This window comes from Rhinopithecus roxellana, chromosome 10, assembly GCF_007565055.1.
Source record: "Rhinopithecus roxellana isolate Shanxi Qingling chromosome 10, ASM756505v1, whole genome shotgun sequence".
Classification (NCBI taxonomy): domain Eukaryota; kingdom Metazoa; phylum Chordata; class Mammalia; order Primates; family Cercopithecidae; genus Rhinopithecus; species Rhinopithecus roxellana.
The window spans coordinates 40,224,564-40,246,896 of record NC_044558.1 but is presented as its reverse complement, the minus strand read 5'-3'; the positions used below and the strand labels follow the sequence as shown (position 1 = coordinate 40,246,896).

The 22,333-nt window shown below is 40.6% G+C and overlaps 1 protein-coding gene and 1 long non-coding RNA gene across 3 annotated transcripts in view; one reads left to right on the top strand and one right to left on the bottom strand.

Annotated features, from left to right (window-relative positions):
• The window catches only part of LOC115899986, a 108,303-nt gene extending 101,849 nt beyond the window's left edge, over positions 1-6,454 (top strand). Inside the window, exon 8 of the long non-coding RNA XR_004059632.1 lies at positions 6,299-6,454. This is a non-coding gene — a long non-coding RNA (uncharacterized LOC115899986). The remainder of the gene's footprint in view (positions 1-6,298) is intronic.
• Positions 1-22,333, bottom strand: part of PTPRB (protein tyrosine phosphatase receptor type B) — a 133,174-nt gene that overhangs the window by 62,886 nt on the left and 47,955 nt on the right. For both annotated transcript variants that reach the window (XM_010358716.2, XM_010358714.2), the window contains 5 exons: positions 20,325-20,588; positions 17,970-18,239; positions 15,021-15,281; positions 5,693-5,959; positions 505-768 (listed from right to left, as the gene is read on the bottom strand). In XM_010358716.2, coding sequence (XP_010357018.2) covers positions 505-768; positions 5,693-5,959; positions 15,021-15,281; positions 17,970-18,239; positions 20,325-20,588 — 1,326 coding nt within the window. The remainder of the gene's footprint in view (positions 1-504; positions 769-5,692; positions 5,960-15,020; positions 15,282-17,969; positions 18,240-20,324; positions 20,589-22,333) is intronic.

Sequence of the window (22,333 nt, the reverse complement as noted above, 5' to 3'; positions counted from 1 at the left end):
TTGAGACGGAGTCTCACTGTCTCCCAGGCTGGAGTGCAGTGGCGCGATCTCGGCTCACTGCGAGCTCCACCTCCCAGGTTCATGCCATTCTCCTGCCTCAGCCTCCCGAGTAGCTGGGACTACAGGCGCCCGCCAGCACGCCCAGCTAATTTTTTGTATTTTTAGTAGAGACAAGGTTTCACCGTGTTAGCCAGGATGGTCTCGATCTCCTGACCTCGTGATCCACCCGCCTTGGTCTCCCAAAGTGCTGGGATTACAGGCTTGAGCCACCGCGCCCGGCCAAACAGTAATACTTTTTACGCTATTTGAATATAATAGAAATTCTAGTCACACAGGGTCTGCTCACATAAGGAGTTTCTTGGGTTAAAATACGAAGACTCCATAACAGTTTTGTGATCTCAAGGGCCTTTCATCCCATCATTACAGAATTGCTACAGCTCTGTGGTGCCCTGAGGCACATGTGAATTGGTTCTTACAGAGCTCTGAACCTTCATACAGCCTTACCTGTCCGCTCTTGGCTGAAGGAGTGATTTTCATACTTGCCACTCCTTGTAGTTATGGTCACGGTGTAAAGGCGGCCTGGGATGAGGGAGCTGAAGGAACATTCTCTGACAGACTTGGCAATGACAAGGGACTGAACCACCCTGCCGTCATGAGACAACGTCACCTCATAGTTATCCACATCTCCGGGCGCCGGCAGCCAGGAAACGCTGAGGTAGTCATTACGACCGGAATTGTTCACCGTTACTCCACTCACACTGGAAGGGACTGTGATTTTGAAAGGTAGGGGGGGATTCAAAAAGAAAAACACAGTCAAAAGTTTGGGTTGTCTATTGCAGTCAGCACAAATCGTTGACTCGAGATCTAATCTGATTACATAAGAGGTCAAAGAAGTGTGAGGATTTCACTCAGCTTCTAGAAGCTGAGAGTTCTTACATCAGAAGGCTAATCAAAATAAAAATGTCAGGAGGCCTTTGGGATGCCTCGTAAATACAAGGATGCCACTACTGAATTTTTATAGGGTTGTTTGTAAAGCATTTCAAGTGGAGGCATCTTTATAGAATGTTTTAGAAGGTTCCCTGTAAGAAAGGGAACAAATATTTCAACAATCCAAATGAATCAACTTGAACCAAACTTACAAATAAAGCAAAAATGTTTGAGTGGAAAGGGAAAGAATATGGTAGCTTTTCTAAAGAACTTAAACTGGGATAGCTTCAATCTTCTTGTGATGAAGTTATTTATTCCCGGGAAGTAATAGCAAACACAAGAGGGACCGTTTTCCCTTTGCAAAGCATTTCCTGCCCTCTAGTGGTAAGAAGTCTAAAAACCTGTCTTGGAAATAAGTCTGGAAGCTGGACCAACCAAGGGCAAAGAGAACTATTATGGCAATAATGGGTTTTCTGATGTCAACTATAATCATTTGCTTATATGAATTGGGGATTAGTGTCACAAACGTTTACTGAGAACCTGCTATTTGTCAGGTATACAAAAATGAAAAAAGGCATGAATGTCTTCAAGAAGTTCTCTGGCTGGATGTGTAGTCAGCAAGTTAGTAACTGCAGTATTGAGTAAAAATTTAACCACATATCAGAAATAGGTGCCCATAAATAGTACTGCCATAAATGAATATAAGGTAAAATATTACAGTATATATGAACCGCACTACTGTTGTAATCATTAGTTGATTAACTTAACAGTTTCCTGTGATTGTCAATTTCAGTACATCACTTAAAATGGACAGGATTTGGCTAGATGACTTCTGAGAATCCTTCTAATGTAATATGCTCTGACTTTGTGAATTAAGCCCCAAAGCATACCTTATACTTAAAAGCACTTATCCATCACTAAAAATTATAAACTGCATTCTAGTGAATAACTCTGGTAATGTTGATCCACATATATGGACATTTCCTAGATATAAAGTTGAACTTTTTAGCCAGGAGATTTATATATTGGTACATCTTTTCCTTCCTTTTCTTTCCTTCTTTTCTTCCTTTTTTCTTTCTTTCCTTCCTTCCTTCCGCCATTCAGCCATCCATACATCCTTTGGTTGCTCTCAAAAGCAACTCGTTATGCTTATTTTTAAAAACTGCTTGAAATATTTGCAACTACTAAATTTTATTTATTTATTTATTTATTTTATTTATTTTTTATTTTTATTTTTATTTTTTTTTTTGAGATGGAGTCTCATTCTGTCGCCCAGGCTGGAGTGCAGTGGTGCGATCTTGGCTCACTGCAAGCTCCGCCTTCTGGATTCATGCCATTCTCCTGCCTCAGCCTCCCGAGTAGCTGGGACTACAGGCACCTGCCACCACGCCCAGCTAATTTTTGTATTTTTAGTAGAGATGGGGTTTCACCGTGTTAGTCAGGATGGTCTCAATCTCCTGACCTTGTGATCCGCCTGCCTCGGCCTCCCACAGTGCTGGGATTACAGACGTGAGCCACTGCACCTGGCCCTAACATTGTATCAGCAAAGACACAATTATCAAAAGTTTTGGAAGAAATATGATTCACTTGTTTAAGAAAAAATAGATACAAAATTTGTTTTTCCTTTAGGATGAGCATTTTCCCAGATTAGAATTAGATTTGTTAAGTATATCTAATATCTTTAATTTCAAATATTCTGCCATCTTATCCAAGCTAGGAGGGTTTATTTATATGTTTCAACTCAGTGGAAACAAGTGAAATATAAGCATACCTTTCAAAATTATTTCAGTATTGACTAATATTTCAGCTATTTGAGGAGATGATAAGGATTATCAAGGCCATAGCCACTGAATTCTTTACAATTGACTGTGTACAAAATTTACTAAAAGAGGCACCTTTCAAAATCCCTATTCTTCTTCTTCTATAGAAGTCTCCCATTTTCTTCCTTTATCATGATAATGTGCACTCTTCATATGTTTGAGTAAAATAACTCATGCTCATATTTATTCATATTTGGTTCTCTCCTCAAAACTTTATGACCATCCTTCAAATAATTTCTTGTCCCTTTTTTAAATGCTTCTATGATATAATATGGGTCAAATACTTTACCTTTATTCTAATTAAAATATAGATGTAAAAATAATTGTAAGTCCCATTTATTTAAAGTGCCCAGTTATTTCAAGAGATAGCACAGACTAGACTATTTTAGTAGCTCACAACAAGTTGGACAATCCTTGTGGTATTTAAAATGAGAATCAACCTGTGTGGCAGAATATGGTTCCCCAACCGTTTCCTTTCCTTGTGACACACAGCTAGACTACATTTCTCAGGCTGCCAGGCAGTCAGATGCAGCCATGTAACTGAGTTCTGGCCAGTGGAATGTGGGTAGAAGTGAAATGTCTACTCCCAAGTCTGATGAGTTATACCCCTCTCCCACCTCCATTCTCTGGAGAAATGTGGAGAGCTCTGAGGACCTACAGCAAAGAAGAGCCACCGATGGTAGAAGACTGGATCCCAACCAATAGAGGCATCCAATCGTGAACACCCACATTATACAGTGTCTAAGCACGAATTAAATCAGTCTAATGTGACTGATAAAACTGCACATCACTGGGAAATGAATGCAAGGTCATCCTCCACTCCTCTCCTCAGCCTTCTTATTATTTCTCCTTCCCTATTCTGACACCCAGGGTAGGAGTGAATTATTGTGCCTGGATTAAAACACAGAAGCTTAGGGAAGTAAGTTAATGGCACAGCTAGGACCAAAACCTAGGCCTCCTGATTTCCATGCTAAGCTTTTCAGCACCCCCCAACAAGTATGCTACACCAATGGATGGTGCCAAGAGCCATTAAAAGAAAGGAAAGAAAATATCAGGGAGAAAGATGCAGGTGACGGGCCAGACGCAGTGGCTCACACCTGTAATCCCAGCACTTTGGGAGGCTGAGGCGGGCAGATCACGAGGTCAGGAGATCGAGACCATCCTGGCCAACAAGGTGAAACCCCGTTTCTACTAAAACTACAAAAATTAGTGGGGTGTGGTGGTGTGTGCCTGTAATCCCAGCTACTAGAGAGAATGAGGCAGGAGAATCGCTTGAACCAGGGAGTCAGAGGTTTCTGTGAGCCAAGATCGTGCCACTGCACTCCAGCCAGGTGACAAAATGAGACTCCATCTTGAAAAAAAAAAAAAAGAAAGAAAGATGCAGGTGACAATGTCAGCTGTCATAGAATGAGGGAAATGGGCCTACACCAGTGAATTTCTACCAAGACTATGAAACATCTCAGTGACTTCATTGTTCTTCTGGGAGATTTAATGAAGTTAATGTCTTCTGGGTTCATTAAGTAGGTGAGATTCATGATTTTGGAAAGAGATGCATCTATGATGCCTGCAGCTGATAAATAGAATTTGAGTGTTGAGGATGCAGAAGGAGAAGCCTGAAATCCAACTTACAATAATTATATAAAATTAAGTAGACAAGGTCACGAATAATTATCAAAGCTTCTATTGGTTTTATGTAATTTTTTTCTAAGAAATGAACATAAATTTTATATATCATATATGTTAACTTTTATGTTCTTTCATTGTATTACGTACAATGGTTCGGTGCCATGGCTCCCTGACACACATGACCATAATGACACTTATTTGTTTACTTAGCTTTCTAACAGGGAGCTCTTAAGGTCCAGAAAAATTGTTTAGATAGCATATTAAGCACTTGTTTAATGTTGCTTATGAAAATATATGAGACCTGAAAATTAGATCAACTCCACCTCTGACCATATTAATTGGATATCATTTTCTTTTTATGTCTTGCAAACCAAGAATATGAAAGAGTGAAAGATGCTTTCTTTGGGTGATTAGTTTTGTTTTTTATCTCATTATTATTTACCTTTATGGGGACATAAACATTTCAAAGGAAATCAATTGAATAAGGGATAAGTCTAGGCATCAAGTGAGGCGCTCTTACGTGTTCACTGGAGACGTTAAAATATTCAGCCAGCTGCGGTGGCTCATGCCAGTAATCCCAGCACTTTGGGAGGCCAAGGCGGGCAGATCACCTGAGGTTGGGAGTTCGAGACCAGCCTTACCAACATGGAGAAAGCCTGTCTCCACTAAAAATACAAAGTTAGCCGGGTGTGGTGGCACATGTCTGTAATCCCAGCTACTTGGGAGGCTGAGGTAGGAGAATCGCTTGAACCCAGGAGGTGGAGGTTGTGGTGAGCCGAGATCATGCCATTGCACTCTAGCCTGAGCTACAAGAGTGAAATTCCATCTCAAAAAAAAAAAAAAAAAATTCAGAATTTATTCTCTCTTACCATCACCCATCACCCAATTTCCATTCCATATACCTTCTGGGTGGCATTGAAACTTAGCTTTTAGGAAGGCCAGGGATAAGTCTGATTTTAAGATATTTCTTTTTTTTTTTTTTTTTTTTTTGAGACGGAGTCTCGCTCTGTCGCCCAGGCTGGAGTGCAGGGGCCATTCTCCTGCCTCAGCCTCCCGAGTAGCTGGGACTACAGGCGCCCGCCACCACGCCCGGCTAGTTTTTTGTATTTTTTAGTAGAGACGGGGTTTCACTGTGTTAGCCAGGATGGTCTCGATCTCCAGACCTCGTGATCCGCCCGTCTCGGCCTCCCAAAGTGCTGGGATTACAGGCTTGAGCCACCGCGCCCGGCCTGATTTTAGGATATTTCTATAATATTCTGATTAGGGGTCTCATGTACTCAGATCTTAGTAAGTTACAGACACATATCTCTACTTCTTACCTGTTCTTCCCTCCACCACCACTTGTCGGGAAGAGATCCCTCCACTCACTGTTGTTACTACCACGGAGTACAGGCTGCCGGACTTGAGAGAGTGGAAGCTGTATCCACTGGTCTCACTGAAGATGCTTTCATTTTTAATGACCACATTTTCATGGATCAGTAAGACTTGGTAAAATTCTACATCTCCTTGTGCCTGGGTCCAGTTAGTAAATAGACTACTGGTCATTCCTTGGTTGGCCACATGCAAGTCAGTCACTTGGGCAGGCACTAAAACAGTAGACAGAAGACAAAACAAATGACACTTAGTCACCTTAAGAAAGTGTAAGAAAAATGAGTCAAAAAATGGAGACAGACTTGAAAGTGCTAAAAATAATTTTTGTGTTGTTGCTATAGACTCTTAGTTCTATTTCCTGTGGCATATGGAGAACTACTCCTCTAGAAAGCTTTAGTACTTTGAAAAAGCTGCTTATATAGGGAATCAAAATTATTTAGGATCCAAGGATGAGATGATGCACGCTTATTAAATGGTTTTGGTTTTAAATTTTAGATAATGAAGGCTGCTATTTTTGAAAACTGCTTAGTTAATATGATTTTATCTGTCCTTAGCTCACGAGAATTCAAAGCTATCTAATCTACCTGAGCCAATGATTGTTCTGGGGTGGTACTGGGAATTCCCTTCTGTCTGGTGAGTATGGTCTACCAAACTGGTTAGTTCTATACTGGCACATTCTCAAAGGGGCTGTTATTATATATGAACATGTAATAATATAAATTATAATAATATATATTACGAAGTAATAATAACAACAACTACTGAATGTCTACTATGTGCCAGTTATGAGCTATATGTCTCATGAAGGTTACATTATTTGACACCCATTCAGAACTCTATAAAGTTGATTTTATTATTCCATTTATTAACAAGGAAACCAAGGATCATAAAATGTAAGTAATTTATATCACAGTGCTAACAAATAGCCAACCTGGAACTGAAAGCTAGATTTGTCTAACCCCTAAGCCTGTGTCCTTTTCCTAATTAACAACATTTATTGCTTCAACTTATCGTTTAACAAATCTTATACACAGATCTTGAAGTTGGCACTTGGTCAACATACATTCTTCTTTGTGCCTCTTTCCTGAATTATAATAATCAAAGGGATTGTAACCTTGGCACCCCTCTTTCTCAAAGTTCATTGACTTCTACAAATGTGTTCATTAAAAAAATCCTACTGTATATGGATCAGATTCAATTATAATTCTAAAGATTCAATTTTAATTCTAAATTTTATATGAAAGGCGAACAGCTACAGTATCCAAAGCAATTTTGAAAAAGAAGAATAAAGTTAGAGGACTAATACCACCTGATTTCACTAAAAATCTTGTAATCAAGACAGGATAATACTGGCAAAGGGCAGACAGAAACATAGATTGATGGAACAGAATTGAGAGTACAGAAATAGAAGAACAAATATGCTGTCAATGGATTTTTTTAGAGATCCAAAGGCAATTTCATGGAGAAAAGATAGTCTTTTTAATACATAGGGCTGGAATTACCAGGTATCTATATGCAAAGAAAAAACCTTCACCCATATCTCACATCATATATAAAAATTAACTCAAAATGGGTCGCAGACCTACATTTAACACCTAAAACTATAAACTTCTAGGAGAAAATCTTTGTGACCTTGATTTAGGCAAATATTTTTAGATATGAAACCACAGCATGATTTATGAAAGACAAAAATTAATAAATTAGACATCAAAATGAAAAACCGACAGAAAACATTTTGACCGAGGACAAACAAACAATCCTATTTTAAAATTCAGCAAAATATTTGAACAAAAACTTCCCCAAAGAAGATAAATGGGTGACAAATAAGCTTGTGAAAGGATTCTCAAAGCCATTAGATATCAGAAAAAGGCAAATTAAAACCACATGAGATATCATTATCTTATTATAATGGTTAGAATGGCTAAATTTTAAAACAAACTGCTAATATCATGTAATACATGCTGAGAATGTGGAGGAAGTGGAAATCTCATACACTGCTGGTGGGAATGCAAAATTTCACAAACACTTTGGAAAGCAGTTTGGCAGTTTTCTACAAAGTTAAACATGCATTACTATATGACCCAGCAATATGGGCGGTGGGGATGATAAAAATGACCTTAGGTCTAAAACAATGCCTTAAACTTCCATTTCTGGCAGTATGATAGGCTCGATACCATGAAAATCCTTAATAAACACAACTATACATATTGGATAAAATACGAAAATGTAAATGAATGACTTGTCAGGAATGTAAGGGATTCTCAAAGGCCAAAAAGTAAAGGATAGAGAGATAACTGGATCATAAAGCAAACTGTTGTGTTGAGAGCACCTTTCAAATGCAAATGTAAGTTTTGATTTTATAGCATTGCAGGATATTGGAGAAAGGAGGTAAAGTGTAGATTTTTCCAGGCTGAAGAAACTCATAGGTGATCTTGCATAACATTGGAAAGGCTACATTCTAAGTGTAAGTGAAATAAATAGTCTCTCTTTACTCCCTATACAACTTCAGCCTTCTTAATACTGGATGGAGAAAACGATTTCCTCTGAGAATTCATAACCTTGAGATAGTTTCAATGTGTTTGCAACCTGAATTTATAAAACCCAGGTGATCAAAAAACCTGAAGTTGACAATTTAGATTAAAGTTGGTCTGGTTTGATAGTCTTGTGCACCAGAAAGAATCAAATAAAAATTCCTTCTGAAACTCACCTTCAAACATGGCCTTAAATAATTTCCACAGAATAAAATTCTAGGGAAAACAAGCTTACGGTAAAAAAAAAAATCACATACATTTCAAGAAATAAAGCAACATAAACAAAAGGCAGGAAAATCAAAAGACAACAGAACTTAACTCCTGAAGATTTCAGCTATTATAATTATCAGACATAGGATGGAAAATAAACATTACTAATTTGCATATAACAATACAGGAGGGGAATGAAAATATAACTAAAGGGCAACAGAGCACAACATAAATTTGCAAGAGAGCCAAAGAGAATGCTTAAAAGTGAAGAACATAACAATTAAAATTTAAAACACAGTGGGTAGATTTTAAAATAGATTAGACAGAGCTGAAGAAAGAATTAATGAAATGAATCAAAGAGATGAGAAAGTTACCTATACTGTAGTTCAGAGAGAAAACACATGGAAAATATGAAATATATTGATGTGCTCGTATATGTGTGTTCTAGAATACCAGAAGATGACAGAGTGGAGAATGGAGGAGGGGCAAGAGGCAATATCGGAGAGTTAATAGCTGAGAATTTCCAGGATTGTAGAAAGACACTAATTGGAAAGTACAAAAACACCAATCAATCTTAAGCAAGAGAAACAAAAAGACATATATCTACACCTTGACTATTATTGTGAAACAACTGAACACCAAAGGTGAAAAATCAGTCATAGCAAACAGACTCAGAGAAATAAAAATTAGACTGATAGCTGACTCAGCAGCAACAATAAATCCCAGAAAGACTAGAATAATATCTTCTATGTGCTGAGAGAAAATAACTTTAAACACAGAGTTGGAACTTAAGGAAAGTATCTTTCAAGACCGAGAGCTATAAAAAGATGAGAGTTATATAAAAATATGCCCAGCAAAAACAAAATTTGAGAGAGTTTGTCCCTAGAAACTCTCAATGAAGAAATCTGAATAATGTTCTCCAGAATAAATGAAAATAATCCCAGATAAAATGTCTCAGATGCAGGAGGAAAAAATGAGAAAAAAGGTAGTAAATTGATAGGTAAATCTAAACAGATGTTGACTATAAAAGCAATAACTATATTTTTGTGGGATCAAAAGAGGAGAGAAAAATAAGATACAGGACAACAGTATATACATTGAAAAAGATTTTTTTTTTTTTTTTTTGAGACAGGGTCTCACTGTATCACACAGGTTGGCGTGCAGTGGCAGGATCTTGACTCAATGCAACCTCCACCTCCTGGGTTTAAGTGATTCTTATGCCTCAGCCTCCCAAGTATCTGGGATTACAGGTACATGCCACCACTCCCAGCTAATTTTTGTAGTTTTAGTAGAGACCGTGTCTTGTCACGTTGGCCAGGCTAGTCTCGAATTCCTGGCCTCAAGATCCGCCCGTTTCAGCATCCCAAAGTGTTGGGATTACAGATGTGAGCCACGAGGTCTAGCTAAAAAGGGATTTCTTGATGACTTTGCTTCCAATTACACTGAAAAAATGACACTGAAAAAATGAGAGCAATTAGAAGATAACTGCTCACCCTACAACTATCCACCTATTGGCATCTGTACCCACATATTCTCTCTTCCCTAGATGATGTGGTTTGGCTTTGTGTCCCCTCCCAAATCTCATCTTGAACTGTAATCTGCATGTGTCCAGGGAGGGAGGTGACTGGATCATGGGAGCAGTTTCTCCCATGCTGTTCTCATGTGAGTGAGTGATTTCTCACAAGATCTGATGGTTTTATAAGGGGCTTTTTCCCCTTTGATCTCCATCACTTCCCCTCCTGCCGTCTTGCGAAGAAGGTGCCTGGTTCCCCTTCACTTTCCACCATGATTTTTTACAATTAATTAATTTATTTATTTTATTATACTTTAAGTTCTAGGGTACATGTGCACAATGTGCAGGTTTGTTAAATAGGTATACATGTTTCATGTTGGTGTGCTGCATCCATTAACTCGTCATTTACATTAGGTATACCTCCTAATGCCACCCTGTCCCCCCTCCTCACACCCCACAACAGGCCCCAGTGTGTGATGTTCCCCAGCCTGTGTCCAAGTGTTCTCATTGTTCAATTCCAACCTATGAGTGAGAACATGCAGTGTTTGGTTTTCTGTCCTTGGGATAGTTTGCTCACAATGATGGTTTCCAGCTTCATCCATGTCGCTACAAAGGACATGAACTCATCCTTTTTTATGGCTGCATAGTATTCCATGGTGTATATGTGCCACATTTTCCTAATCCAGTCTGTCGTTGATGGACATTTGGGTTGGTTCCAAGTCTTTGCTGTTGTGAACAGTGCCGCAATAAACATACATGCGCATGTGTCTTTATAGCAGCATGATTTGTAATCCTTTGTGTCCGGAGCCATGAGGCCCGGAATTAGCCGACCTCTGTTGCTTGATCTCCGCAAAGCGGAGACAAGGGGGCGCATTCCCGGGTTCTTTATTTATAAACCCTTCCCGCGCGCACCCAAAGTTTCTCCCGCGCGCGCCTAAGTTTCTCCCGCGCGCGCCTAAGTTTCTCCCGCGCGCGCCAAAACTGTTCCCGCGCGCCAACCTTTCCCGCGCGCGCCAACCTTTCCCGTGCGCGCGCAAACATTTTCCCGCCCAGGAAGATATGCAGCCCAGGGCGCAGGTGCGATCCCGCGCCCGGGAAAGGTACAAACCCACGGCGCATGCGCGATTGTAATTTGAGAAGATCCGGCGCCTATCACCGCCCTGGCCCAGCCTCTTCCCCTGCCAGCCTATATAAGGCATGACCCTACACTCAATAAACGAGACTTGATCAGGCTGTTTGTCTTGTCTCCATTTCTTGTGTTTTCTTGTCTCCTCCATTCCCACTCCCCCTTCCAGGGCCCGTTCGACTGTCCTGCAGGTCGGGACACCTGGCGCCCGAACAGGGACCTGGACACGGGGGAAAAAGTGAGGAAGAAGGCACTAAAGTCGGCCGAAAGTGAAAGTGGAAAGAAATTCCTCCGGACGTCGCGGGAGCCTGCCGCGTTGGAACCAGAGGTGAGTAATAGTGTCTGATTATGGGACAAGAATTAAGCCAGCATCAAATTTATGTAGGGCAATTAAAAGAGGCTTTAAAAACACGAGGAGTAAAGGTTAAAAGTAATGATTTGTTTAAGTTTTTTGATTTTGTAAAAGAAACCTGCCCTTGGTTTCCACAAGAAGGGACCATTGACGTAAAGAGGTGGCGTAGAGTGGGAGACTGTTTTCAAGATTACTATAGTACTTTTGGACCAGAAAAGGTTCCGGTGACAGCTTTTTCTTATTGGAATCTAATCAGAGATATAATAGATAAAAAGGAAAAAGAAAAAGATCCTGAGGTAATGGCAGTGGTTACTCAGACTGAGGAAATATTAAGAGGCAGCTCCCAAACCGACCTCGAAAAACCCATACCTAATAAAGAAATAGACCTTATATCTCTACAAAGTGACGAGGAAGAGGCTGGGGTCCCCTCAATGACAAATATAGAAACATCAAATAAGGAAAAGTTCAAAAAATACCCAGTTTTACCTACAACTAATGAAAGCAAAAGTAAAAATAACCTTAACTGTTCAGAAGTAAACTGGGATAATTTAGAGGAAGGGGCAGCAAAATATTATAATTCTGACTGGCCACAAACTCTTACTTATCCCCCTCCCTATAATAAGGCTTCTGCCCCCGCAGTTATGGCAGTAATAGACCCAAAAGAGGAGCTTAGAGAAAAAATTGCACAGCTTGAAGAGCAAATAAAGCTCGAAGAACTACATCAGTCTTTAATCACTAGATTGCAGAAATTAAGGACAGGAAGTGAGAGCGTTCAATACCCTAAAGGAATAGAGAAACCCTCTCACCCTCAGAGACCCGGACAGCATGTCCCAAAAGGAAGGTCGCTTGGTAGTAGGGATAGGGAGGATTCCTCTCCTTGAGATGTTTTTCCAGTAACGGAAACTACAGATACGCAGGGTCGAGCCTGGAGACACCACAATGGGTTTGAATTTACTGTAATAAAAGAACTAAAAACTGCTGTCTCGCAATACGGAGCTATTGCCCCGTACACCCTGGCCATAGTCGAATCTGTGGCCGAAAATTGGCTCACTCCCATAGATTGGAATACCTTAGTTAGAGCAGTTCTTTCCGGAGGCGACCATCTGATTTGGAGGTCAGAATTTTATGAAAATTGTGGAGATACGGCCAAGAGAAACCAACGGGCCGGAAATGGTTGGGATTTTGATATGCTGACTGGCTCGGGTAGTTACACAGAGGCCGATGCTCAGATGCAGTATGATCCTGGACTGTTTTCTCAAATCCAAGCAGCGGCTACCAAAGCCTGGAGAAAACTTCCTGTTAAGGGGGATCCAGGAGCCTCACTCACGGGGGTCAAACAAGGACCTGATGAGCCTTTTGCAGACTTTGTACATAGACTTTTAACCACGGCCAGCAGAATATTTGGAAATGCCGAGGCAGGGGTGGATTATGTAAAACAGCTAGCTCACGAAAACGCTAACCCGGCTTGTCAGGCAGCAATCAGACCTTATAGAAAGAAAACAGACTTAACAGGTTACATCCGCCTCTGTTCAGACATAGGGCCCTCATATCAACAGGGTTTGGCTATGGCTGCTGCCTTTAGTGGACAAACTGTAAAAGACTTCCTCGCTAGTAAAAATAAAAATAGCAAGGGGTGCTTCAAGTGCAGAAAAATGGGACACTTCGCTAGGGATTGTAAGGGAGAGCTAGCTAAGACCTAGAAAAACGACGAAAAGAAATAACCGATAACCCGTTTTGGACTGGGTTCCATGGACTCCTTCCCTATCTTATGCCATTCCTGGGCCCCCTGCTTTGCCTATTGCTTTTACTCTCTGTAGGACCTTTGGTTTTCAATAAGCTCATGACATTCATTAAGCAACAAGTCGAGGCTATCCAAGCGAAGCCTATACAGGTCCATTATCATCGCCTAGAACAAGAAGATCGCGGTGGTTCATACTCACACCCATTATGACCACCTTCCCTATGCGCTGAACTGGACAGCCAATGACGGGTAAGAGAGTATCATCTCTCACTAACCTAAGACAGGAGGGCCGTCATAAGCTACTGCCTAATCCCATGACGGGTACCAGTGATGAGATGCATTACTCCAACCTAAGACAGGCGCAGTTCCCGAGGGACAATCTTCTAGCCATAATTATATATAAAAAAGGGGGACCTGTCTGGAGCCATGAGGCCCGGAATTAGCCGACCTCTGTTGCTTGATCTCCGCAAAGCGGAGACAAGGGGGCGCATTCCCGGGTTCTTTATTTATAAACCCTTCCCGCGCGCGCCCAAAGTTTCTCCCGCGCGCGCCTAAGTTTCTCCCGCGCGCGCCTAAGTTTCTCCCACGCGCGCCAAAACTGTTCCCGCGCGCCAACCTTTCCCGCGCGCGCCAACCTTTCCCGCGCGCGCGCAAACATTTTCCCGCCCAGGAAGATATGCAGCCCAGGGCGCAGGTGCGATCCCGCGCCCGGGAAAGGTACAAACCCACGGCACATGCGCGATTGTAATTTGAGAAGATCCGGCCCCTATCACCGCCCTGGCCCAGCCTCTTCCCCTGCCAGCCTATATAAGGCATGACCCTACACTCAATAAACGAGACTTGATCAGGCTGTTTGTCTTGTCTCCATTTCTTGTGTTTTCTTGTCTCCTCCATTCCCACTCCCCCTTCCAGGGCCCGTTCGACTGTCCTGCAGGTCGGGACACTTTGGGTATATACCCAGTAATGGGATGGCTTGTTCAAATGGTATTTCTAGTTCTAGATCCTTGAGGAATCACCAGACTGTCTTCCACAATGGTTGAACTAGTTTACAGTCCCACCAACAGTGTAGCAGTGTTCCTATTTCTCCACATCCTCTCCAGCACCTGTTGTTTCCTGACTTTTTAATGATCGCCATTCTAACTCACCTTCCACCATGATTGTAAGTTTCCTGAGGCCTCCCCAGCCATGTGGAACTGTGAGTCAATTAAACCTCTTTCCTTTATAAATTACGCAGTCTTGGGTAGGATCTTTATAGTAGTGTGAAAACAGACTAATATACCAGCTGACACTGAAGTTAGATTCCCCATGCTCCTTTCTAAAGCCAATTCCTCCACTTGTGCCCTAGATCCCAATACCTCTTGCCTACTCATGGAAAAACTGCAGCAATTCTTCCCTCTCACTTTACATCATCATGATTCCCCTTCTACATCTTCTAGATCATTCCCTCCAGCATAAAACATGCTGTTATTTCTTCTACCTTTAAAAAATCATCCTCTTTTCAACCATACTTCCTCTTCTAGATGCTGCCCTATTTCTCTGCTCTCCTTTGCAGCAAAACTCCTTGGAAGGGTTGTTCTTTACTCTTTTTCAAGTTTAGGAAACTAAATCCAAGCCAAGTAAAAAGAAGGAACTAATAAAGATAAGAACTGAAATTGGTAAAATAGAAAACAAACACAATAGAAAGGATCCATAAAACAATGCCTAGTACATAATAGGCAGTTAATGAATACTTGTAAATTGCATGTTAAATAGTAATTCAGCAGACAGAACACTTTAAAATGTAAAATTTATAAAGGTTATTACCTGTTCTTCCTTTTACTGAAGAGGAATTTTTTAAGTCTCCACTAATACTGGTGACTGTAGCCATGTATTTTCGTCCAGGCACCAGGTCAGTAAAAGTGAATTCTCTGGCATCTTTGGAGAGTGACTTATGGATCAGTAAGAGGTCTCTGTCAGCTAGGGAAATGATGTATTTCTCCCATTCTGCTACAGGGGGCTGCCATATGATGCTCAGTGAGGTTTCATTGGCATGTTTGACACGAAGCTGGAGGACAGCCAGGGGGACTGAGGAAAAAGCAATGGAGACTTGGGTCACTGATGGACTCAGGCACATTCATAGAGTATACTTTTGAGAGCTCTTCTCTTCCATCCTTAAGAGTGTTTCAGTTCAACATTTGCTTTATGTATGTCTCTGAGTATTAAAACAAAATCTTATCACAAAAAACTTTGTTAATGTATTGTAACCAGAAATACAGACTCAACTGGAAAACATCTTGCCAGAAGAGTCATTGATTTTTGACTACATAATACTTTGAGTTTCTTTTTATATGGATTCTGTAATACAAAAATATTTACTCCAATCTTGTCATTCCCAAAATCACAAAGAAGAGTTCCTGTTTGAGTATTTAGGTGGAGCTAGGAGTATTTGTTACCCCCATAGGTTGAGGAGACCAAGTGCAACTTTCCCTCATTTCTGAGGTGGGGGACACTGATGTGTTCATGGAAGGGAGAGTTGGCTGGCAATAATAGCATCTAATTGAGGACTTGTCTCAAAATTGATCCATTTAAAAGGTTTTATTATTACAATTTCTAGGAGACATTAAGAATAAAGTGTTGGTCGGGTGCAGTGGCTCACGTCTCTAATCCCAGCACTTTGGGAGGCCAAGGCGGGTGGATCACTTGAGGTCAGGAGTTTGAGACCATCCTGGCCAACATGGCAAAACTCCATCTCTACTAAAAATACAAAAATTAGCCAGGCATGGTGGCTCACATCTCTAGTCCCAGCTAGTTGGGAAGCTGAGGCACGAGAATTGCTTGAACACGGGAGGTGGAGGTTGCAGTGAGCTGAGATCATGCCACTGCACTCCAGTCTAGGCAACAGAGCAAGACTCCATCTCAAAAAAAAAAAAAAAAAAAAAAAAAAAAAGGAATAAAGTGTTGCTGCCTTAAATTATGAAAGAATCAAGTATGAAAATTTTTATTATAGATTTTGCATCCATAAATTTTCTATGAATCCATTCTAACTGAGTCCCTAACTCTCCATCTTCCTCCTTTGGTATAGAGAAATAATTTGATTATTTACATCGAGGCCTACTTCAAGTTACCTGAATAAGGTAAACTGGAGATACAGTTTAAGAAAAGTTTGGGCTGGGTGCAGTGGCTCACGCCAGTAATCCTAGCACTTTGGGAAGTCGAGGTGAGTGGATCACCTGAGGTCAAGAGTTTAAGACCAGCCTGGCCAACATGATGAAACCCCATCTCTACTAAAAATGCAAAATTGGCTAGGCGTGGTAGCGCATGCCTATGATTCTAGCTACTTGGGAGGCTGAGGCAGGAGAATCGCTTGAACCTGGGAGGCAGAGGTTGCAGTGAGCCAAGATCACGCCATTGCCCTCCAGCCTGGGCAACAAGAGTGAAACTCTATCTCAAAAACAACAACAACAACAACAACAACAACAAAAAACCCAAATGTTTGGCCTGGCGCCATGGCTCATGCCTGTGATCCTAGCACTTTGGGAGGCCAAGGTGGGTGGACTGAGGCCAGGAGTTTGAGACCAGCCTGGCCAACATGGTAAAATCCTGTCTCTACTAAAAATACAAAAATTAGCTGAGCATGGTGGTTCATGCCTGTAATCCCAGATACTTGGGAGGCCAAGGTACAAGAATTGCTTGAACCTGGGAGGTGGGGGTTGCAGGGAGCCGAGATTGTACCACTGCACTCCAGCCTAGGCCTGGGAGACACACCAAGACTCTATCTCAAAGAGTAAAAGTAAATAAATAAGTACAAGTTCTCCTGAGAATTATGCTGACATGCTGAGAGCCCCTAATGTTTTGTGATCTTACAATTCCAAGTCATTTGGGATGAGTGATAAAATATTAGAGATGACATAGATGCTTGTCCTGTGAAATACTAAAAGTAGCTTAGTTTAAGCTGCTCTAGGTCTTTGATCATCATCCAGTGGACATTAATATTTGGAAGATGAAGAGATTACTGCAAGACACAGTTGGCAAGCAAAGTGGGTGTCAAGATCTTTTGACATTCTTCTAAGAACAGTGAATCCATGTAGTTATTTCCCTATTATCAGGCAAACTAAGAAGAAGGTATTGGAATTTCACTCTAAGTATGGAGTATTTCACATTACAAGGATTATCAAGGAAATGTTGAACTTGGAAGTGCAACTCTCTTATTTGACAATGTGAGTACAAGTATTTGACAGTATGAGGATACTGAAACATGAGTCTTGGTATTCTTGCTGTCATGATTATACTGCAAAGCTTTGGGCAGGTATAACCTCTTTGAGCCTGTTTTCTTATTTCAGTAGCCTTATTCTTCCCTTCCCTAAAATCCAAATATGTCCCTCTCCACTTTAATCACTCTTCTTTGGTACCTGAAATCCCCACATTAGTCAACATGAGGTCAAAGGCAATGGTTCCCTAATGCTGATCACTAGCAAAACATTCTTCTTTTGTGGGAAGGATTGTCTTTATTTTCAGAATGTATCCATCCTACTCTTTTGGTGTCTAAAATGGCTTTCTTTCATGAAATAATGGAGTTACTAGTGGAAGTGATTTTAAATGTTCTAATTTGACAAATTAGGTGTTAGAAACCCCACGTTAGTCTTAAAGTCCTTAATATCTCAAATTCAGAAAACACGAGGGTATGATATTAGCTGTTACGGCAGTTACCTGGATTACCTGGGAGAGGGAACAAATTACTCTTCCATTGGTATTAACACCTTCGTATTTGCCTACCTGTCCGGCCTTGGCAACGCTCAGGATTCTTCAAATTTCCACTCTCAACAATGACTTCCACCTCATACTGTCTTCCCGGCACGAGCCCCATGTCATCCATGACATAGTGTGTTTCTTCCTTTCCCACAGTGATGTTGAGCAGCACTACAGAATCATTGAAGAGTAGGATCCGATACTGCTCCCAGTCTCCAGCAGGGGGCGACCAGCTCACTACAAGAGACCTCATCCAGCCATTACTGTTTGCCTCCAGGTTTGCAACTTTGTCTGGAACTAAATGGTGAAATGATGTCAAAAAGGAGATATTACAAACCAAAAGTAAGAATACTCATTTACTTTTCTTGGGCAGCAATAGATAGGAGACACAATATCTGCAGTTCAAAACATTTCTATCCCCTCTTGATGTCTGTGGATTGCAAATGAGGGTTCTTTATTTTGGAGACATTTGACACTCAAGAAATGTCTGCCAAAATCATTTTAGTAATATCAGTAATGTAATCTTATGTTACAGTGTTAATAATCTAGTGATATGTGGCATCCTTTGGAAGAAATATTGGATGTCGTGATCATGAGGCATTCCTTTCTTTTTTCCAACTAAAAAGATTAATGTTCTTGCAAGATTAAGCTCTTTTTTTTTTTTTTTTTTTTTTTTTGCTTAAAAACATTCAGGGTCTCTCTATAAGCTACAGAATAAAATGTCAAGCCCTCTGCTTACATTTTTGGCTCTTTAAGTTCAGACCCCACATCCTTCCAGTCTTACTGAGACTACTTTCTGCAGCCATCCTGTCTCCTTCCCTACCCTTTGGAAAGCTGGCCTCCAGTTGCATGTTCTGTAGACCTGCAAGTCTCCTGGGCTCTTCTGCCTCTGGACGTTTGCTTATTTTGTCCCCTCCACCCCAAAAGCTCTTCCCTCTTTGTCACAAATGTTACATTTATTAGGTCCTCATTAAAGACCATTTCTATTTCCTCCAAGTTGGTTTTTTTTTTTTTTTTTTTTTTTTTTTTTTTTTTTTTTGAGACAGGGTCACACTCTATTGCTAGCCTGGAGTGAAGTGATGCAATCATGGCTCAACCACAGGGCTCAAGCAATCCTCCCAGCTCAGCCTCCTGAGTAGCTAGGACTACAGGCACATGTCACGACGCCCAGCTAATTATTATTATTATTATTATTATTATTATTATTATTTTGTAGAAACAGGGTCTCACTATGTTGCCGAAGCTGGTCTCAAACTGCTGGGCTCAAGCAACCCTCCACTTCGGCCTCTTAAAGTGCTGGGATTACAGGCATGAGCCACCGCGCCCTGCTCCCATTTCCTCCAAGTTTGTACTGCTCTTATGAAAGAGAATTTTGTTATCTTTCCTCTTTGACCATATAGCTTTTACTTCAGATCTCTAATAGTAGAGGGAATGGACTCTGGAATCAAATAGCCTAGTTTAAATTCTAGCTCCAGCACTTACTGAGTGGATAACTATGGACAAATTATTTGATCTCTTTGAATTATCTGTATAATGCTAATAATAACAGGACATCTCTCACAGTTTTGTTGTGAGAACTAAATGAAATAATGGGTGTAAATTATTTTGTCAGTGCCTGATACATGGAAATATCAATACAGTCACTATTATTAAAATGTACTATTTTTATTTTTGTACATGTGTGTATTCTACATCTGTGTGATTAAAATGAAACTTTTCTAAAGCAGAAGTTGGACAATTTTTTCTGTAAGGATCAGGTAGTAAATATTTCAGGTTTTGCAGGATACATATGGTCTCCGTCTCATCTTTTTCTTATTTGTTTGCTTATTTGTTTGTACAACCCTTTAAACATGTAAAAACCACTCTTAGCTTGAGGGTTAAACAAAATCAGGCCACAGACCAGATTTGGCACCAGATGGGGTAGTTTGTTGGATCCTGCCTTAAAGGCAAGTAGCATGTCTTATTTGTTTTAACAATAGTACAGTAATTTACACATATAAGGCACTGGATAGGTAAGTGTTTGAGGACATAAATTAATAAGATAATGTATGGAAAACATGGTTAAATGCTAACTGGTTCTCACTGTAAGAATGAGTCAGAAATGTTTTATATACTGGCATCAATGCTAATGCATTTATGCTACTTAAATGATGTGACATGAAAAAGCATAAGACAGAAACAATATGCACATCATTCAGAAATCCAAACTCATTTGCCTAAGTGACTCAGACAAATGGGTCCTACCCCAGACACCTTCAGTTACATAGGCTCCACTTCTCAGACTGGGAAAGGAGTTTTCCTGCTAACTTATTTTGTCCTATTCTAAGGTGGATCAGAGAGTGATTTGAGCAACCAAGGAACATTCTGGAGCCCAAGACTCACATGTTCTGCCCACTGCCATCTTCTGAGCAGACAGTTCACCAGAGACACAGCTGATAGTAACTTGATAAAGTCGTCCAGGGGTTAACTCTTTAAAGTGAGTTTCAGTGACCCGAGGTGCTAATACTCTGGATTCTTTGATGGTCCCTTTGTGAGAGAGGGTGATGTTGTAAGAATCCACATTTCCAGGAGGTCTTTGCCACTTGACTTTTAGAGAGGTCGAATTGCCATCATTTGTCACCTTCAGATTTGAGACTTCCATAGGGGCTAATTAAGAAAGAACAGAAAAGAGACTTTTACTCAGGATATCTCACCAGTCCTACGGCCAAATTTTGACCTGTAATTTTATTTCTGCAAGCCACATTCCTTGCGCTGGAGAAAACAAGCACTTTAAGAGGCAAAAATTATCCTCTTCAGATGGTGAAAAAAAAAAAATTTTAAAGAGGCAAAAATAATGCTGTAAAACCAAAGGTAGGCTATGTGCTTGGTGGCAAGGCCCAAATCTTGTCAGGCAGAAGCCTGGATTCTGGTTCAGACTGGGCCATTAGTCAGCTGGGAAACTCTGGACAGCTCCTTCTAGTTCACTGAACCTTATAGTGTTTCTTATTGGCAAATGAAGCTAGGTCAAAGCCCTACAATGGTCCTTCCCAATTCCTCTTTAAGTGGAATGCGCAAAGAGGTCTGTCATCTGCCTCATTTCTTATCGCCTTTATATATTAATATTCAATAATATTGAGTACATAGTAAATATATTGATCAATTGATTAATGATTATAAAATTTTATGTGATAAAACTAATTTTTATATTAAATCATGATAAAGTTAATGAGTTGTGTTACTACTTCATCAAAGGAAAATGGTTAAAAAGGAGATACCCTTTTGTGAATACTTTTTTCTAGAATATAAATTAATGAAGCTTCCTTAAAAGAATGGGCGGCCTGGAGCGGTGGCTCATGCCTGTAATCCCAACACTTTGGGAGGCCGAGGTGGGTGAATCACCTGAGGTCAGGAGTTCAAGACCAGCCTGGCCAACATGGTGAAACCCCGTCTCTACCAAAAATACAAAAATTAGCTGGGCGTGGTGGTGGGCGCCTGCAATCTTAGCTACTCTGGAGGCTGAGGCAAGAGAATCACTTGAACCCCAGAGGCTGAGGTTGCAGTGAGCCAAGATCACACCATTGCATTCCAGCCCAGGCAACAAGAGTGAAACTCTGTCTCAAACACAAAACAAAACAAAACAAAACAAAAGAATGGGCACAGCACTCTGATTTTGCATAAGGCAGTTAGGAATGCAATTTGCTCTTGATGTACATAAATAACTTTTAAGATATACAGAACATTTTTGGCCAGAAACATCTACATATATTTGAGGTATGCTATAAAAGGTATATAAATGTACTGGTGTCCTCAAATATCTTTCCCACCAGCCTCCTATAGTTCCAGAAACTAATGTCTAAGGCACCGCATATATTAGAGTTTCTCTTAAAATTAGATAACTTACCAAGAGAGGAGATTTAATTCACACGTTAGACTTGCTAGAAGGATTAGACTCAACTAAAATGTAAGCTCCATGAGGGCAAAGACTTTGTCTCTCTTGGATGTTATATCAGCAATGCCGAGCATCTAGCTTATATTCAGTAACTAACGGCTGAATGAAAGTTTGTGTAAATTACTCATTAACACTTAGCATAGATTCATTTATTGAATGAATAAATTCATTAGGGTAGGCTGTGGGAATAGGTCCTGTGGTATTGGGTCCCAGGTCATGTGGTTAGATAGAAAATTTTGGAAATGACTGTCACACAGGAGTAGGGTATGTATAGCATGGAGAAAGTAATTCTGGTTCACTGTGAGTGATGTCATAAAGACAGTGGGTGCCTGGTTAAGAAAAGGAAGAAGGAATCCTTAGCAAGGAGACGGAGTATTAAAAAGAGAAGAAGAGAAGCTAGGTCCATATCAGTAATTAACTTTGCCTACTTCAAAATGTTGCCAAAGGCTCGCCTAAACCTTAG